Below are 16,896 nucleotides of genomic sequence, written 5' to 3' on the forward strand. Positions count from 1 at the left end.
CCTGTAGGAGACGACTATATGAGCGCAAAAAAATATATAGCCCCCACTTAAAGTATATTGAGGTTCAGGTGGACCCTTTTCAGCTGATAATGTGTCAAACTAACCCTCATACGGTTCGGTAAGGTGAGTGTCTGGTGATTCTCCATCATCTCCATGTCCCTGAACTACTCTCAACTCCCATTCAGACCCGTCATCACCTCCGTCTCAGCCTCTGAAAGACGTAGTTATTTTCAGACTCCTGCAGTAGATGGACTTGGACTCAGAACGGGGTCAACTTCAGACTTTAATCAGAATATAATGTTTTTCCACATGTGCTGATGAATGCAGCCTGTTCTGCTGGAAGAGAAGAACAGAGGAAATGGTAGTTTTTTGTTTTATTTTACATATTTTTATTAAGATGACCAAGATGGACCCATTTATTCCCATTACAAGGAACCAAATGACCATTTAAACACAACAATCCTTCACTTTTATCAAAGTCTGCAACAAAAAAAACAGTCATCTGAACCATTGAGCAGTTTTGTTTTCTTGCCGCCATGTTTTCTGTCTCCCCTGGAAATGTATCATGTGACTTATTGTTACATAAATCCTGCATGAGAGAAACAATCAGACCTAGTGTTTTACATGGATCTCATTCTAATCCGAGTCTTTTCTGATTGAGGCGTTTTTATTCATTTTTCAGGTAATTAATGGAACATAAAGGCAGTGAAAAACAGACACCGTCATCTGAATGTGTGTTGAAACAGAAGCAAACTCAAGGATGTCTGATCTATGTACAATAGATCTAGAACAGGGGTGTCAAACATATGGCCCATGGGCCAAAACTGGCCGGCCAAAGGGTTCAATGCGGCCTGTGGGTTAAAATAGCTAAGTGCAAAAAAAATACACTGAAGATATTAAACTTATTTTAGTTCAGGCGCCACATAAACCCCAAGAGGATCTTAAGTGGGCCAGACCAGTAAAATAACAGCATATGAACTTATAACACAATATTCAATCAGTCTAATGTTTACATTTCAGTCATTTCTCCTCCTCCATTATTGTTCATTATTTATTATCTGCATTTATTTATCATCTGCTCTTTGCTTTTATTGTTGTCCTATCTTGGTTTTCTACTTTAAATGTGTAATTTTTTTTTGTCTATCCTATGTATTGTAATTTCGTTCTTCATGTCACATGTTGACAATAAAGGATCTTGAATCTTGAATAATGACAGCTGTGTTTACGTTTGCAAACTAACCTGAACATATATAAACTTGAAATTTCTTCAGAAAAATACTTCAATTTTAACAATATTCTGCCTGTTACTAAATGTTTTTGCCTTTGTTGATCCACTGTGATCAGTGAGTTTTAATACACATGTGTAAATGATAAACTGAGGCATAGAATTGTTAAAATAAATAAATAAAATAATTTTTCTTCAGAAATTTCAAGTTCTTCAGATTATTCACATTTTTTATGAAAGGATAGTTTGTAAATATAAACATTTCCGTGATAAGACAAACTCTTAATTTCTTCTGTTTTATATGTTTGACTTTTAACATAACTTGTCCTTGTCTTTCTTTAAAATAAACCTAAATAATGACTTCAGTCAAACTCACACTCAGTTTTACAATATTGTTTCAGAAAATAACCATCTTCTTGCTTGAACATATTTCCTGTTGTAACTGACCATCCATTTGCATTTCCATGTCCTTGCTTCAAACAGAATATGGGACAATATTTAGACTAAATTGGCCGAACATCAGTAGATCATGCTGTATCTTCTCTTAGGAATTCCCATAATGAGCAGAGCTCTATGATAACACACACATAAGGTGAAATCAGCTGTTCCACATATTATGAGATGATGGAAAATGTGATATTGAGAGCACAAGCCTTATATTTCCTCCTCATCCTGTAAATGAACAGGGTTAGTGTAAGGTCTTATTCATCAGTGGTAAAGCAGGTCTCCTTACATCCTGACTGATACCTCTGAGAACCAAGACGACGTGTCCGACAAAGACGCCTCTGCTCTTCAGGGGTGTGTTACTTGACGTAGCTGAGGAGTTCGTCTTTGTCCATCTGATAGTGGCTCTTCTTCCAGATGTCGCGGAGTTTCTGTAATGTGGCTCCTATCTCCTTCCCGTTGGTAACGCCCATCCTGCGGAGGTCATGGCCGCTGACGGGGAAGCGAGGAATGGACCATGCGGAGAGCGCTGTCAGCAGCTTCTCCTCCCCCTGATACTTCAGCAGCTCCAACACTTTACTTTGGGTGTCCAGTTCCCGACTCTGGGAAGACACAGGAGCACACAGGTTTATACTGTGGACACAGGACGGGTCCCTCATACCAATTTATTTATTTATTTTTTTCCCCATGCCTATACTTTTTATTACTTCCCCTGCATGTCGCTGTAATACTTTTAATGTTTCATGTAAAGCACTTTGAATTGTCTTGTACATGAAATGTGCCATATAAATAAACCTGCCTTGCCTTATTTTTTGGTGAAATTTTGTGAAAAATTAAATATTTAGAAGAGAAGATTTTTTTCTGACAAAGTAAATTATAACAAAAAAAAGAATAGTCATGATAGTTTTAAATTAAAGGCCTGCAAATTTTATCGTTATCTGATTTGTTTGCTTTGTGTTGAGTTGTTATGCTGGACACTGGGGTGTACATGTTCACATATGTGTTTTTCTTAACATGACAGAGCTTTATCCTGCATTTGTGGATGTCAAACACTGTTATCTCGCCCATAGAGGCCCTTCCTAAACACCCTTACCACCAAAAGTGCGTAATCTGCGCAGCACTGTAGTAATGTCAAAATGTTTTGAACTTTTTGTACATTTTTTTGTATTTCATCAACTTGAACCACAAACAAATACCAAATAATCAATAACTGTCACATTATTCACACCTTTAAATGCCATGTTTGTAATGTAAACAAACCATTTTAGGTGTTTTTTGCATTAAAAAAAAAGTTTATCCTCAATATACTACGTAAATATTTGATTAGCTTTTTTATTTTTTTCTGTCTGGCATATTTTAATGACTAACAGTAACACTGATTAATATGCATTATTATTTTTCGTGGTAGGTCAAATGTTAAATGCTAAACTGCATCAATGTGCCTTTTTTTATTCACTTCGGTGAGCAGTGCTTGTGTAGTAATTTTCCAGTTTACACTGTGCTGATTTTGGTGGCTGGATCAGAATTTTAAAAATCATGCAAAAATGAACAACTTTTGAGCCCTTTATATTGGATACTGTATATGACTTTTTTTATTTTGTCATTGACCTAATTTTAATAAAAAGAGTTAAAAAAAAAAGAATAACTTTTGAATTCTAACCTAATACAAACTGTAAAAAATAAAATGACCTTTTATAACATGAAGTGCAAGGTGTGCATAATATGCTCACCTGGATACCAGATAGGTAATGTTCTTGAGCCCATGCAGTGATTTCCATTACACAATCACGTCTGGTTATAATGACGTGCTGTCTGCGGACTTGAAGTTCAGACATTCAGTATTGATTTTCAGTCCTGTCCTTTATGCCCAGATTCTCAGAATCCTTTGATTGTTTTTTGAGCAGCAGATGATGAGATATTCAGCCTTTGTAATTTTACACAGAGGAACATTATTCTGAAATTGTTCCGCTGTTTGTCGACTCAGTTTCTCTCAGACTGAACCTCTTCCATGGCACTCTGCCTCATATAATCAAAACAAATTAAATGGAAACGGAAAAGCAACACAGATGATAACCAACTGGATGCAACCTTTACACTTCCACGTTGCAGCCCTAAACACGCCACAATTAGACAAGCAACAGTGATGACCTTTATCAGCGTTTCTACCAAACATGGCATCACTATAAGATGTGTCTGTTCAGGAACAACTTGACAAAACGTCGCAAAATTTGGCACAAACATTTACGTTTTAAGATGTACATTTAAAGATGAACTCAATACAGTTTTGTGGCCAAAGGTTAAAGGTCAAGGTGAGTGTGACCTCATTAAACACAATGTTCCCTTAACAGCTGATTATAAAACAATAAAACAGGTTATGATGCAAAGACAGTGGACACATGTTCCTGTTTTTGTGGAGTTTGCTGCTTTATTCTTCGATATTAATAACACTGTCTATACGGGTGCTTCTATGAAACTGGGTTCATTTTGGTAACTTTTTATACCCATTAATAGAAGAGAAATTAGACCTATTTCACCCCAGGATGTACTTAATGATGATCTCAGATAAATGCAAAAAAAAAATTATACTCTTGCTCTGAGCCATCCCAAAATTAGTGAATTTTTTATTAAATATTGGGGCCAAAAATAGGACCAAAATCTGGACATGAAAAACTACCTAGGTGTCAGCGCATTTGATCTGAAAACATGTCCGTAAATGGTCTTATATATCACTATAAATAAAGACACTTAAATTTGTTGATCCTAGTGGTTTTTCTAGTCCAGACATGGGTTTTTCATGAATCTCAGTCTCATTCCAGGTTTCATGTGTAACCCATCGTGTCCACTGGTGTTACACACAGAACCTGCCCAGTTAAACACATATAAATCGCAGGGGATTTTCCAACAGCTGTCATTTTTGTGAAACAATCTGCTTTGCATAATTAGTTCAATTCCCAAAATGTGCCTGTGAGAGAGTCGAAAGATATTTGAAAAAATAGTAGCACATCATTTTTGTGTCCTTTTTAACCGGTACATGCGGATTTCTGTATAAAAATAATATAAAAATGTGTTTTATCTGAAACATAGTTTCTCTTTTATCTCAGTAAGTATTTACTTTTAAAACAGACCCAAAGTGCTTCCAAACTTGCTTCATAACATTACTCTACATCTAGTTTTTAGCCCCCATGTCCTGTTTTAGGGACCAGTTTCATAGAAGCATCCATACTGTAATATATTTTTTTGCTGTAAACCTACTGATTTGATCGAACAAAATGTTTAGTTTTTCTCTTGAAATATTACTCTGCCCCTCCCAAGTCACCCTTATACATTATTGTAATCAATAAATAACCCACAAGTAAACTTACTGTTAGTTTCTCAGATTTATACCTGTTTTGTGTGAATAACCACAGATCAGATGAGCAGCTGTAAGAGCAGTGTAGGACTTATTATTAACTGTTAGTCAAATGGGAGAATCACTATTGTTGATGTAACTGTAAGGTTTTCATTATGTGAGAGGATGAGTCATGACACAGAGCTCAAATCAACCTTGACATAAATGCTATAAACAAACTTGATGATCTAATTCTACAATTCAGTAACTGTTTTCTGACTGATCTCACGGTGTCCTCGCCACAGCCTTTGAAACAGCAACAAGAAGAATTTGTTCCAAGACATTTGTGTATTTTTAGGTATTTGTGAGAAAACCATTCATAACCAAACGGAAACAGGCTGTTGTCCAATATGGAACTGGACGTCAAATAAAAGCAGCTGTGTCTGGACTTGTGTCTTATGACGCTTTATTTAGGCTACGTTGGGTAATTTTAATCAGAGGAATCATTATCTAGTAAAGCATCAAACACAAAAACAAGTCCAGAGGAACAGGAATAAGTTGTATAACAGTTAATACTTAAAGCCTGGAGGTCGTTCACATCTTTCAGGAGTAATTTAATGCCGTCTCTGCTTCAACACAAATAACTGTTTGTTTCTGCACAAAGATTCTCAGGCTGAAACTCACGTCGATGATGAAGTCGGTGAATGGTTTGAGGCTGTCTGGCTCGTCGGCGTTCTTCTGGAGCTCCCGTCTGTATTTGACCAGGAACAGGGCCAGGGTCTTCTCCTCCTTCGAGACCTTCAGCCGCAGGTCCATCTTCTCCACCTCCTCCTTGCTGTGGAGCAGACCGGACAGGATGGTCATGGGTTTGGGCGAATGTTCGCTGGCGTTCTGCCACACCCGCATCATCTCGTCGACGTCGCCATCTGGTGGTAGACCTGAGGATGAGGACATGCAAAGAATAAGACCAGATGTTTTAACCCTTTAAGCCCTGATGTGTCTGTGGTGCTCATTCTGAATGTATGATTTACTTCAAATATTCATACAAATTCAACCGTTTGCTCAATGGGAAAAATTTCAAAATGTGCTGATAGAATACACCTTATTCTTTCCAAAGACATTGGAGCATGCTCAGTGCACCCCCTGCTGCCTGTAGAATGGGGGGCAAAGCATGGAGCAGTGACTGAGACCACACTATAAACACTATAAAATAGACCAGTGTTTCCCAACCTTTATGAGCCATGGCACATATTTTACATTAGAAAAATCACAAGGCACACCACCAAAGAAAAATGTCACAAAAAGTGTATATATATATTGAAATATAATGCAAATCTAGTCTCAATTTACTTCCTCAATGTGAAACCTGGGCCTGTTTAGTTGAACACAAAGCTGATATTCTAGCAGGAAATGAAGAAAAACCCACACGAATCTTCCTCAAGAGCTCTGAGTGTCTCTTTTTTTGTTTTATATCAGTCACGCTTGAAAAGCCCATCTTGCATAGATACAGTGTGTGTGTGTGTGTGTGTGTGTGTGTGTTTGGGGGGGGCACTGGGGGTGCAGGGCCTTTGGAACAAGATAGCTGGGAGGGGTGCGTCAAAGACCACTTGGATGGACCCCCCAGCTTACGGATTGAGGTCCTCATCGGGGGCATATCTCCCCTGCCCCAACCCGACACCTGGGGTTCACAGGTTTCACAGGTAATCGGTGCATCACTAGTGAGGGGGACTTTATCAACAGAGCACACTGCATCAGGGCCGGTTCACTTTCACTATTTCTTTGGTGCGTGCAGTTGTATGCATCTATATCACACTGCTCGCTTAGAGTACCAATCAAGTGAAATTGGATAATCTTCCACGGCACACCTGATGATTTATTTTATTTTTATTTATTTAATTTATTTTTTTACTTTTATTTTGAGCACATAGAATCATCAGAAAGCAAAGAATCATCACAACATGGTCAAAAAACAATTATCACTAGGAAGTGGCTAAAAAAGGATGACACCAAAAATGGAGGACTGGATAGACATTATACATGACATCTATAGGATGGAGAAGTTGACTTTCTCTGTCAGACTTGATTCAGACAAATTCACCAAGTATTGGAAAAACTGGGTTGATTTTATAAGACTATTAAGAGCGGATTTTACTTGATCAGAGTAATGTGCATTTAGATCCATGTAAACCCTGGGTTTGCGCTACACTTTAAATGTTCAATGTTCATCTTATACAGGGGAAAAGAATGGAACTTGAAATATGTGTTATTTCCCTTTAACTATATTTTGGGTTGCTTTGTATATTTTTACTATTTCTGTCAATGCTCCCCTGTTTGAGTATGTTTTGTGTTTTTGTTTATTTGTTTTATTTTTTTTCTTTACATACATAGAAGTCATGTAAATGATGTAAAATGATAAGATGATGCTGACTGAAAAAACAATAATAAAAAGATAATTACAAAAAACAAACAAACAAACAATTATCTGCGCTCGAAAAGGAGAAGATGTATAACTTATTGACCCCCACACCCTTTTTACAAACTAGTAATCAAACTAGATCCACTTCCTTTGCTTTGTTAACACACATTTTCCTCAGTACATTTTGACTTATCACGGCACAGTAGTTGGGAAACACTGAAATAGACCATGTGGGCTTTTTTTTTTTTTTACACTGTTTTTCTCATCAAATTTTGTTTTTATTGTTCTTTGCAGTGTTGCAGTAATTTTCCTTTATTTATTTACTGTGTTTTTACTGAATTTTGACTGTGTAACTGCTTTTTGGAGTTCAACCAGGTGCCAAAAAGCAACCGATTTAGAAAAAAAAAGAGCCCCAAAACAAAAACTACTGGACCAAAATTCAAATACTTGTTGTTCAGTGTGTTCTAGTTCACAGTTCATGTTCAACATCCAATAACTCTAATGAAGATATAGGATGACTGTCCTTTAGACTTGAAAAGCTTAGATTTTCCTTAAATGGCTCCTTAAAGTCACCTCCCCCCCTTATTTTTTTTTTGTTTGTCTGCTTGTTTTATTTTAGCTACTTTTTTGTTTTGTTTTGTTAATTAGACAATTGTTGTATGTATTCTGTACTGATTACATGTTAATATTGGATTTACATCTAGGATTGTCTTCTTCTGGGTAGGGTGGGATTGTGGGAGGGATAAAAAGAACAATGAAAGAATGGAAGTCCTCTCTATTACATTACACTGTCATGCCTGTGAAATTACTTTGAATAAAGAAAGTTAATAAAAAAAAACAGCTTATATCTCTCATTGATGTACATTCCAAGTGCCTCATTTAGTAAAAACCTGTCAAACTTCCATTCCTCTCTTTGTCTTTTTCTGTTATTCCACCCTGCTTTAACCCTAAAACACACAGTAAAGGAAAACCACTGAAGAAAAGGAACACAAGCACATACTTACAGCAGCTTTTATGACACTGAAACAGACGACAATTCACAGCAGAACCTTTACCTGGAATCATGTCTCGGGTTCAAATTGAAGTGGTCCTTAGAGGATGATGTAGTCTTTGAGGACTTAAATGATCAGGGGTCTCTGAGTTCAGAGCACATTGTCACTGAACCTGCTTCATCTCCTTTTAGAAACCACTTCAGGACTCCACTCTGATCCACATGTGCACTCTGAGTGATTCATAAACCACTCCAGTCATGACCAAAACAAGCGGATGTTCCAATACGTGCATTTCATTCAGTTCATTCATTCAGTTCTTGGTATTATCTGTTTAGTCTTTTCAGTTTGGTTTTCAGCTTATTTTATTTTCAAAATGCGCATGTAGTTTAAGTTTAATTTCAAAAAATCTTTAGTTTTACTGAGAAGAAAGCCTTGATTCTAAACTAGACTGTGCAATACATTGAATTAATTAGTGTCCACTGCTGTCCTCCACAGTGCTCTGTTGGATACTGATCCGTTTCAACCCTCACCATGGATTTGACATTATCATCATCATGGACTGCAATGTGAGTTTGGCAAATAACACACTGGTTTCTGCAAATGTTTCATTCTGGATGTTGAAATCAAATAATTTTCATCAATGGAGACACATTTTAATCCTCCAAGTGTGGTTTAGATCGAGATTTTCACCACTTGCTGAACATCACATTCAGTCAAGTATCAATGTTTAGAGCATTAAAACTAACTGAACTGACATTTTCTAGTTGTTTGAGATGCTTTTCCAAACTTTTTTCACATGTAGAAAAATAAAAATGGTCCAAAATTATGCAAAATTATATATATATATATATATATATATATATTTTTTTTTTTTTTTTTTTTTTTTTTATAACTTTTTTTCTGCCAAGGGACCTCCAGACTCCACAATTGGGCACCTAAGTCTTCCAGACCTTCTGATAACCAAAACGAAAAACTGTTTTCTGTTGTTTTTCACCTTCCAGATACTTTAAATTTAACCTGTACATGCCAAAAAAACCAAGTTTGGGGTAAAAAGAAAAAAACTAGATTCTGTGCTGCAGGCTGTTTTTTGGCCTAAAGTGCCCTTAAGTTGTGAAGAAGTCCATAACTCTTTGCAGTCTAAGTTTGCTTGTGCGTTTGTTGTGTGAATTTGCTGTGGTACAGAAGGTCTCACCGATGTACTGGGCCAGTCCCAGTTTGTAGATCAGCTCCAGCAGATGACCGCCGTGATTACCAACCACCATCTTCTTTAACTCCATCCAGATCCGTTCCCCTGCTATGCCCGCCAGTCCATGGCCGTTTTCTCTGATGGCGGCCAGTGTCTCCGGTTCATGGTCGTCAGGCTCCGGAGCCACCCGGCCGTAGAACCTGTGATGAAAGACCAGGGTTCAGGTCAATGATTCAGATTCAGATCACTTTATTTATCCCCAAGGGGCAATTCAGTTTGCAGACATGGGTCGCAGCAAAGATCAGGACATTAGACAATAAACACATTCCACAACACACACAGATCTGTCAATCAACAGGACAGCTGAAGGGTCCAGCCATAAAGTGCAGCAGTGACAAAGTACAACAGTAGCAATAAATAGACAAAATTGATTTTAAAACGTAAAAAACAACACATGTAAATGAACAGTGTACACCCTACATTATGCACTGTCACTGGCATTTAAAGGCCTGATGGCAGAAGGACTAAAAGAATTGGCATATCAGTTAGCTTTCCTGCTGGGAGCGAGACAGCGCCTCCCAGAGGGAGGGAGGCCCAGTACCTCCACTTCAGGTAAATTAGGACTTTCCCTTTATTCCCTCTGTAAAACTGTTACCTGCAGGTTAAAAACAGACGACACAACTCACCTGAAATATCTCAATATTCTCAGATAGTCCTCTTGGATCCTCTGCTCAGCGCTGCCAACAAATCGTACTTTACGGTTCTTCAGGTCTTCGTATCCTTTGAAATAATCGTACAAGGTTCCATCAAGACCTGTGAAGAGGAAAAACACACGTTAAGAAAACGTACTGAGTTCACACACACCTTACATGATGAGTTAATGTTAGTGAGATGGGCAGTACTGTGTAAAAGGCTTATTCCACCATTAGCTTTGTGGTTTTCAAGGCTGAAATGATCATATATATTTATTTATTTCTTACTCTCTTTGCTTTAGATACAATAAGAAAATACAGGAAAAACGTGCACAGCCTTAAAAGACAGAAAAAAAAAATTAAGTAGATGTGTTATAAATGATAAAGTCAACATTTAGTGTGACCCCATGAGAAGAAGAAGCACAAACAATTAGAAACATCTGACATGTGTTGATGAATGAAACCTGGTGTAAAACATCAGAAAATTCAGGCCATAAATCTCATATTGTGTGAACAAAAGGGTTTAAGACATGTTAAATACAAAGGGAGGTCACACTAAATGAACCACTATAATAAACCACTTTGGTTTTGTAAAAGCAGTTCAATGAAACTCATGTTCTTCCTGCTGTTCATACTATCCAGACTGGATCTTAATACAGAGACAAATGCATATGTGTGGACATTAGAAAGTTACTAAAACAACAAACAGAATGTTGACCTAGGACTTTTACACAGCGCTGTATGTCAGTGAACAGTAACGAACCCTCTGATTTTTCAGTTAACCCCATTGCTGGTGTTCAATGAAGTCAGGATTAATTTTCCGTATCACATTGGATCTACAGATAATACTACTCCTGTGCATAGGCCTTGTGTCTAAATCTGATAAGTAAATTTCATGGATTCCCTTGTGAAGAAATTCTGCAAAATATTAATTGTAAAATGTGGATGTTCACATTAGAATAATAGGAGGGGAAAAATCTATGATCTATGTCAGCCTCAAAATGATGGATTCAGCCATAAAATGAAAAGTTTACATCTCTAGAAGTTACATAACGTTTCCAAAAAATGATACAAATGTTACTCGATTTCATAATTTTTACCCCGCCCCCTGAAGGTGAGGCAAGGGGTACTGTTTCTGGTTGAGTTTGTTTATTAGTTTGTTTGTTAACACTCTAGCAGCAAAACTATTGGTTAAATTCATACCAAATTTGGTTTATAGATTGCAAGAGACCCAGAATAGATGTGATTACATTTTGGGAAAAGTAGGTGGAAGTTCAAATTTTTTATGAATTTTTAAAATCTTTTTTTCTTCTCCCATTTACTTAAAATGGACAAAATTTCAAAAGTCTATAAAAACATCAATTTTGTTTCAATTTACTTCAAACTTTACTTCAAACTTGGAAAAGTTGGTCCAAGTTAACAGTTTTTATGAACACCCACCCCCCCCCCCCCTTTTAAGCATAATGGCCGAAATTTCAAATGTCTGAAGCAGCAAAACTATTCATTGAAGTCATACCAAATTGGATTTGTAGATTGCCAGTGACCCAAAATAGATGGCATTACATTTTGGGAAAAGTTGGTCAAACTTTAAATTTTTTATGAATTTTTAACCCCCCCCAATTTACTTACAATGGGTGAAATTTCAAATGTCCATGAAAACATCAATTTTGTTTCTATTTACTTCAAACTTGGCACACATATAGAGGCAATTGATATGCTGTCATCAGCACATGCATAGACATAATGACATCAGCTGGATCGATGCCAAACTAAGCAACAATAAGTGCGAGGGGCGGGGTTTGTTGTGCCTGGAACCACTTGTTCAGGCTTGGAAATGAGATAAGCTTCTCCATGACTATAGGAACCCTGAACATGGTATAACAATGAAATGCTTAAAAAACAAAAAGCTTATGAGTGTTCCCCACCACAGGTTAAAATTCAGTGACACTGGTACCTAAAAACATGGAATTGATGGTGAGGTCTCTGCGCTCTGCATCTTTCTGCCAGTCGGTGGTGAATTCCACCTCAGCGTGGCGTCCATCTGTCTGAACATCTACTCGCAGCGTGGTCACCTCAAAGTTCTCATCGTGTAGCTGTGAAACATGACAAACAACCCACTCAAAATCAGGCGAATGCTGCCGTTGACAAGGGTCCCTCTACCCACACTCACTCTCTCTTTCAGGGTAAGTGCAGTACTTCAACCGTCGCACATACAATGAAGTGTGCATTTGATGAACTCCGACCATCTGCTTTTAAATAACAGCTGGTGTCGTCAGGCCGAATGTTCCAGCCTCTGACTTCTGCTCATGCGATTATGCCATTTAAGCACCGCTCTTAGCAGGGTGCTTATTTGTGGAATCTTATCCCAAAATCCATCAGAAAAGAAGAACAAAACCAGTCATTGATGTAATTAAATAGAACACAAGGAAGAGCTACTGGACGGTAAAACGACATATTTCAACACCTGTGATCTCACAATTACTGCTTATCTGTGCATTTGTATCTCAGTGTCACATAAAATAACCACAATTTCATTTCCCCATATATGCAATTTCACCCATAAAGACCCAAACAGCTACTGGTGACCAAAATGATCCACTAATGTAAAATGTTTAATACCTGTTGATTCACTAATCCTACCTATACGTGTTAATAATGGGTGTAAATCTTGTCGTAAACTGCAAAAATATTGGGCTGAAACTCTATGTGAAATGGAGACAGTTTTTCCATACTGATATAGAAATGGACCCCATGTCCTTGATCCTGGATCTTCCAAGTAAATATGTGAAAACAACAGTTGGCAAAAGACTGTATAATGTTCTAACATTTGCAGCAAGGAAAAATATTCTCTTGCAGTGGGTCAGCGACAAGATTCCTTCTATCTGTGGTTGGCGTAAAATAATTTTGGAACTGATCCCCCTAGAATATATGACCAACATCATACATAACAGTGCAGATCAGTTCTACAGAGTATGGCGCCCATTTTTGGACTATATTGGACCGGACCGCTCATCTACCATTTTAAAAGGACTGTTGTGCACTTAAATTATATTTATAAATATGACTCCCATACAATGTACATCTGACCTACCACCTACTGTATCAAGCTATGCTTTTGTGTTTTATTTCTCATGTAAGAGCTGTCGTGGATGTTTTGTTTTGTGTCTAGTCTTTAGAAGACACTGTTTTGTTGAATGGGAAACAAAAAACTGCAATAAAAACAATGAAAAAAATAAATAAATAATGGGTGTAAAATACAGTTTGTCATCTGTTCATGGTCATCAGATATGACCCACTTGGACGTTTAGAGGCTCCGTAGTGAACGTAGAAACATCGTCATCTTCTACAACATTCATTCACCAGTAAAAAACACGTAATTTGATACATGAAAGTGAATGGAGACACTTTGTTTATGTTCAGTTAATGATATATTTTCTGAAAAAGTCACATATTTGTTAGTTTTCTCTGTTTTGATATAATAACCTTTGACTTCATTTTTTAATGAGTTTTTTATGAACATCTACATGATCTGTAAATTAAATATAAAAGAAAATACATGATTTACACTGGAAAATCTTGAATAAAGAGGATAATATTGCAATAAACGATGATAAATCATATAAGAAAAGTTAAATATAGAGAAAAATTCATTTGGGAACTGACAAAAAATATCACTGAGTCTTCATGGATTAATATCCAGGTAACACTAGATATCATAATACACCACATTTCCGGTAAATTCAATGAATAAATATTTTATATCAAATAACCTTTATGCAAAAGCAGCTGCTTCCACTCAGATGGGTTTCTTACTCTGGCTGTAATGGTTCCGTGTTCCTCCCCTTTTTTGTTGATCATCCTGATGCCTGCAGTTTGGAACATGTGCTTCATCTCATCCGGAGTGGCAGTGGTCGCAAAGTCCACATCCTCAGGCCGTTTCCCAGACAACAGGTCACGGACAGCACCTCCGGCGATCCTCAGCTCATGTTGGTGCTTCTCGAAGACCTCTAGAAAGACCAAACACACAGTACAATAAGTGGACGATGCAGAGGTGGTTCTAAATGAATAGATCCCTCTAGAAATTCAGTTACAGTGATTTGGATTTGCATTAAACCTGAAAAAGATATGACATATTACATAAGCGGATATTCTCATCTTTAATATGAGGAAATGGAGAAACATCTGTGCAGAAACACTGCTTGAGTAGAAGTCCTGCATTCAATATGTTCAGTATGTGATGTTTAGTGATATCTAGTGGTGAAGTTCCACATTGCACCACTCTACCCTTATGTCACCCTCATGTACCCATATTGACAAAAATATTAACACACCGCTTTTGTTTTTGCACTAATTTTGTTGGGTTGAAATCTAGGATATAAAGCTTTTTCTGTACAAAATAGACCTATTCTTGTTAAATGCTCACAAGTTAAATCTGTTACTAAGTCCTTCTGCTTTGGTGAGATAGTCAATCCATCTGTCAGGTATGTCCTATCAGAATAATATCAGTTCTGAACAAATATTGTACTATACAAATATGTTGTTAATGTTCGGCTATGATCGGCTACAATTTACTTAGGGGGTCAAATGAGTGGCCATTTTTGTCAAAAAAAAAAGTTGTAGGAAATGCAAAGAACTGTTGAAATAATGCTAATACATTTTTGCACAGACTACTGATATTATTTGACAGTGGAAGCTATATTTTCAGAAATATTGGATTTTGAATAGCACGTGTATGTGAAAACTTTTGCTGGTGGACGGACGTGGCAGTGGACAGTGACATTACCCATGATGATCTGGTCAGTACCAGTACTTTATTAGTAATAAACTCATATACTTACTATTGCTAGTTATCCTCTTACTCATGTTAGTATTGTGGATCTAAAACAATAACAGCTGAACAAAAACACAAAATGTGGCAGTGGACGGATGTGACATGGTTGTTACGGATCCCATCATACTGATGCTCGGCAGCCATGTCACCGCTTCCAGAAATGATTCCTGTGCAAAAACTAGTATCAGAATTATTTATTGTATAGTTTATCATCATACTAAAGAGTAAATAACAATAAAGGATTGTTATTTCTTTATAAAAATGCTTATTATTAGAAAACTGTTGATTTAAAAAGTGACGTGTGACATTCTTAATGTATGTATTGGCGTAACATAAGCAGGATGGATCAGCACGATACTCCATATTGCAAAATGTAAAAATAAAACATGTGATATGTAGTATATAATCTTGTAAGAAAAACTGGGGAATCTAAAAGAATAGAATGTTTGTTTTTCAGGTAAATTCAGTTCAAATATAACTTGGCCATTTATGACATGAAAATATAGTATTAATTGTGATGAAATTGGACATTTTTGACCTGAAAACATAGTTCAAATGACCATCAACATGTTGCAACAGAACTGAAATCCTGTAAATTTGCATAACTTGCATTTACCAACACAAAGTCCCTTTGGGGATTCACTTATATTGATTTCTTATGCACAAAGACATAAATAAGACCTCTAAGCAAATTTTAGCCACTATGGAAATCTTTTGAATGTATTGCCAGATTGTGATTAATAAAGTGGAGAAAAAAAAACTTGACCACTTGTCAAATGGATAAGATGTCACAGTAAACTAGTAGAATAACAGTAAAATAAACCTGATGGCGCTCTCTGGTGGACAAATTCCGTAACAATGACTGTTTATATTCTCTAAATATGTCTGCGTTACTTTTATCGATATGTCCAGCCTGTCAACATATAAAACTACAGACGTAAGTGTATTTTATTGTCCCACTACAGGTTTGTTTACACTTTAACTGTCATTTCCAAGTCGGTTCATACAGTTGTGTTCGTGTGTCTCACCTGCTAGTCCATTCAGCCCGTCCGTGAACAGACTCTGGAACTCAGTGGTTTTCAGCTGCATAGTGTAAAGACTCCTCACACAGAACCCTGTCCTACTAAACAGACCAGGACTCAGCAGTCTGCTCCACATCTGTGAACAACAGAGGTGTTTATGGAGCTAACTAGCCTAGCTAAACATCACCGTAGTCATGTCTACGAGGCACACTGGGTCCGCGTGGACCTGTCACACTGCGCACATATACTCAGCACACGAACAATGCCGAAATATAAATGTGTGCGTAACAAATACAACGAGAACAACTGACCTACAGGTGTAAAGGAAGGATTTCTACGCATACAAAGGAGTTTCACTTCATTATATCCTTCACTTGTCAACGTTAGAGAGTGGCAGGAAGTGTGTAGGTGACACGTGATGCCTTGTAGCGAATAGCGTGAGGGAACGGGACTGACATTGACAGGAAAGTAAAGATAGTATACCCGTTACTTCTTCTGCGTTGTGTCAGACTTAAAACTTTTCTTAAAGCACATAAATTTCGTTTTTGTGTAAGATTGCTTCATATAATGTTCTCAATTGTATAAAAAAACTGAAATTAATAATAACTGAAAGCTAACTGTTGATTCTATGGAAACAACTCATACACGTCCGCCATGTTGAACTGAAAACACCATAACTTTGTCTTTTTCCTCATTGTTTATTGATAGTACCGAATAATATTTATTTAAAAAAAAAACAACTTGAGAAGAAGTAAAAGAT

At 37.0% G+C, this 16,896-nt stretch overlaps 1 protein-coding gene across 2 annotated transcripts; it reads right to left on the reverse strand.

The window, feature by feature from the left end:
• Positions 1 to 364: 364 nt before the first annotated feature.
• trnt1 (tRNA nucleotidyl transferase, CCA-adding, 1) lies at positions 365 to 16,555 on the reverse strand. 2 transcript variants are annotated; one of them, XM_030135038.1, is made up of 8 exons: positions 16,448 to 16,555; positions 16,143 to 16,272; positions 14,097 to 14,290; positions 12,238 to 12,376; positions 10,278 to 10,404; positions 9,598 to 9,791; positions 5,682 to 5,935; positions 365 to 2,271 (listed from the first exon to the last, which is right to left on the reverse strand). In XM_030135038.1, the coding sequence occupies exons 2-8, from the start codon at positions 16,270 to 16,272 to the stop codon at positions 2,029 to 2,031; spliced, it is 1,281 nt and encodes a 426-aa protein (XP_029990898.1). In that variant the 5' UTR covers positions 16,448 to 16,555; the 3' UTR covers positions 365 to 2,028. The 2 variants fall into 2 exon arrangements, with proteins under 2 accessions (XP_029990898.1, XP_029990896.1); XM_030135036.1 differs by having other exon boundaries at positions 16,143 to 16,539.
• Positions 16,556 to 16,896: the final 341 nt, after the last annotated feature.

This window comes from Sphaeramia orbicularis, chromosome 5 (genome assembly GCF_902148855.1).
Source record: "Sphaeramia orbicularis chromosome 5, fSphaOr1.1, whole genome shotgun sequence".
NCBI classification, from domain to species: domain Eukaryota; kingdom Metazoa; phylum Chordata; class Actinopteri; order Kurtiformes; family Apogonidae; genus Sphaeramia; species Sphaeramia orbicularis.

Excerpts from the sequence above, each read along its gene's own strand:
- trnt1 (XM_030135038.1), bottom strand. The coding sequence starts at position 16,272 with ATGTGGAGCAGACTGCTGAGTCCTGGTCTGTTTAGTAGGACAGGGTTC. Across the intron at positions 14,291-16,142 it reads CGGGCTGAATGGACTAGCAG|AGGTCTTCGAGAAGCACCAA; the intron begins GTGAGACACACG and ends TGGTCTTTCTAG. Across the intron at positions 2,272-5,681 it reads TCACCGACTTCATCATCGAC|AGTCGGGAACTGGACACCCA; the intron begins GTGAGTTTCAGC and ends GTGTCTTCCCAG.